This window comes from Nanorana parkeri, unplaced genomic scaffold (genome assembly GCF_000935625.1).
Source record: "Nanorana parkeri isolate BGI_ZX_2015 unplaced genomic scaffold, ASM93562v1 scaffold2955, whole genome shotgun sequence".
Classification (NCBI taxonomy): Eukaryota; Metazoa; Chordata; class Amphibia; order Anura; family Dicroglossidae; genus Nanorana; species Nanorana parkeri.
Window position 1 is genome coordinate 51,790 of NW_017309223.1, and position 1,528 is coordinate 53,317.

The following is a 1,528-nucleotide window of genomic DNA, read 5'->3' on the forward strand; positions in this document are numbered from 1 at the left end:
CCATAAGGTGGCAGCACTGATAAACCACCGTCAGTTTCGGCCATACTACAGTCAAAAGATGCCGCCAGCTACACGATTCTTTATATTAATTCTATAACGAAAAGTGGGAAACCAAAACCCAACATTGGAATAAAACACAAAATTACAACTAGACCATCAGGAATAGCACACAGCTCTTTATATATGAGAAGGTGGGTGGCCCTGAGAAGGACCTTTGTGTAGATGGAATAAGTGATCGGAGTGTAATTAGGATTTAACCCCCGAATCCGTAGAGAGTGCGTCCCTGGCGTTTGAGAGCATAGACGACATCCATGGCGGTGACGGTCTTCCTCTTGGCGTGCTCGGTGTAGGTGACGGCATCGCAGATGACATTCTCCAGGAAAACCTTCAGCACTCCGCGGGTCTCCTCATAGATGAGTCCCGAGATGCGCTTGACACCCCCTCTGCGGGCCAAGCGTCGGATGGCGGGTTTGGTGATGTCCTGGATGTTGTCGCCGAGCACCTTCCTGTGCCGCTTAGCGCCTCCTTTACCCAGACCCTTCCGGGGAGCTTTTCCGCCGGTGGGCTTCCGGGCTGTCTGCCTAGTTTTCGCCATTGCTGATCAATAAGCTTCTCAACTACACAAACGACATTAGAATGAAAAAGCCGAGTGAGGAGCGTCTATTTATACAGACCGAGCTACACGGTAATTGGCTACCTTAGACCACTCCCTCTCATTTTTATTGGACTATCCAATCCATAGTCAGATATCTATAGGGCGGAGCTTTACAAACATTAGGTCATCATGTGCGAGTTTTCCGGAGCACAAAGGTGAGAGCAGCGATATCCGGGAATGAGATGGTGGTCGGTCTGTAGCCGGATCGCCGTGTTTGTTCTAGAATTATTTTCTGTGTGATCACCAACACAAATCAGACATAAAATCCTCCTCAGCCAACAAGACAAATCACATTCAGATTAGAGATGTCCAGCTCATGAACGGATCCTTCTTTGGAATGGCAGTGTGTGACGTGCCAGTGTGGAATGTATAGCAGAGAGCCGCTCCTAGAGTGAGGGCTCAGCTTCTGCAAGCCCCGCCCACCGCTCCCTGCAACCAATCACATCTGTGAACCACACACCTTACAACCCTTGCAAGACTTTTGTCTTGTGAGGGTTGTAAAGTACTTAAAAAAACGTACGATCTGCCCATCTTGGACAGGCAGATCGTACTTGCGATCATCGCAAGCCCGCCCCGCTGAGGGGCGGGCTTCCGATGAGCGCAATGCTGAACGGGGATATAAGAACATGGAGGGGAGTGGCAATAAAAAAAAGAACCTGTCACAATGTAGCAGATATAAGACCATGGAGGTGGGTTGCAGCAAAAAAGAGAACCTGTCACAATGTCAGATATCCCAACTCTCCTGGACGCTCAGGGAGTCTCCCACTATTGGATAGCGGCTCCCGGCCGCCCGGGAGAGAAACACTTCCTCCCGGAAAGGTTTATCTGCTCGATCGAGCAGATAAACCTTTCCTTGCAATCGTTTTTTTTTTT

At 49.5% G+C, this 1,528-nt stretch overlaps 1 protein-coding gene across 1 annotated transcript; it reads right to left on the reverse strand.

The window, feature by feature from the left end:
- Positions 1-250: 250 nt before the first annotated feature.
- Positions 251-595, reverse strand: LOC108802565 (histone H4-like). Its single transcript, XM_018574422.1, has one exon. It carries the CDS (start codon positions 593-595, stop codon positions 254-256), a length of 342 nt encoding a protein of 113 aa, XP_018429924.1. The 3' UTR covers positions 251-253.
- Positions 596-1,528: the final 933 nt, after the last annotated feature.

Coding starts and splice junctions, on each gene's coding strand:
- LOC108802565 (XM_018574422.1), bottom strand. CDS start 595: ATGGCGAAAACTAGGCAGACAGCCCGGAAGCCCACCGGCGGAAAAGCT.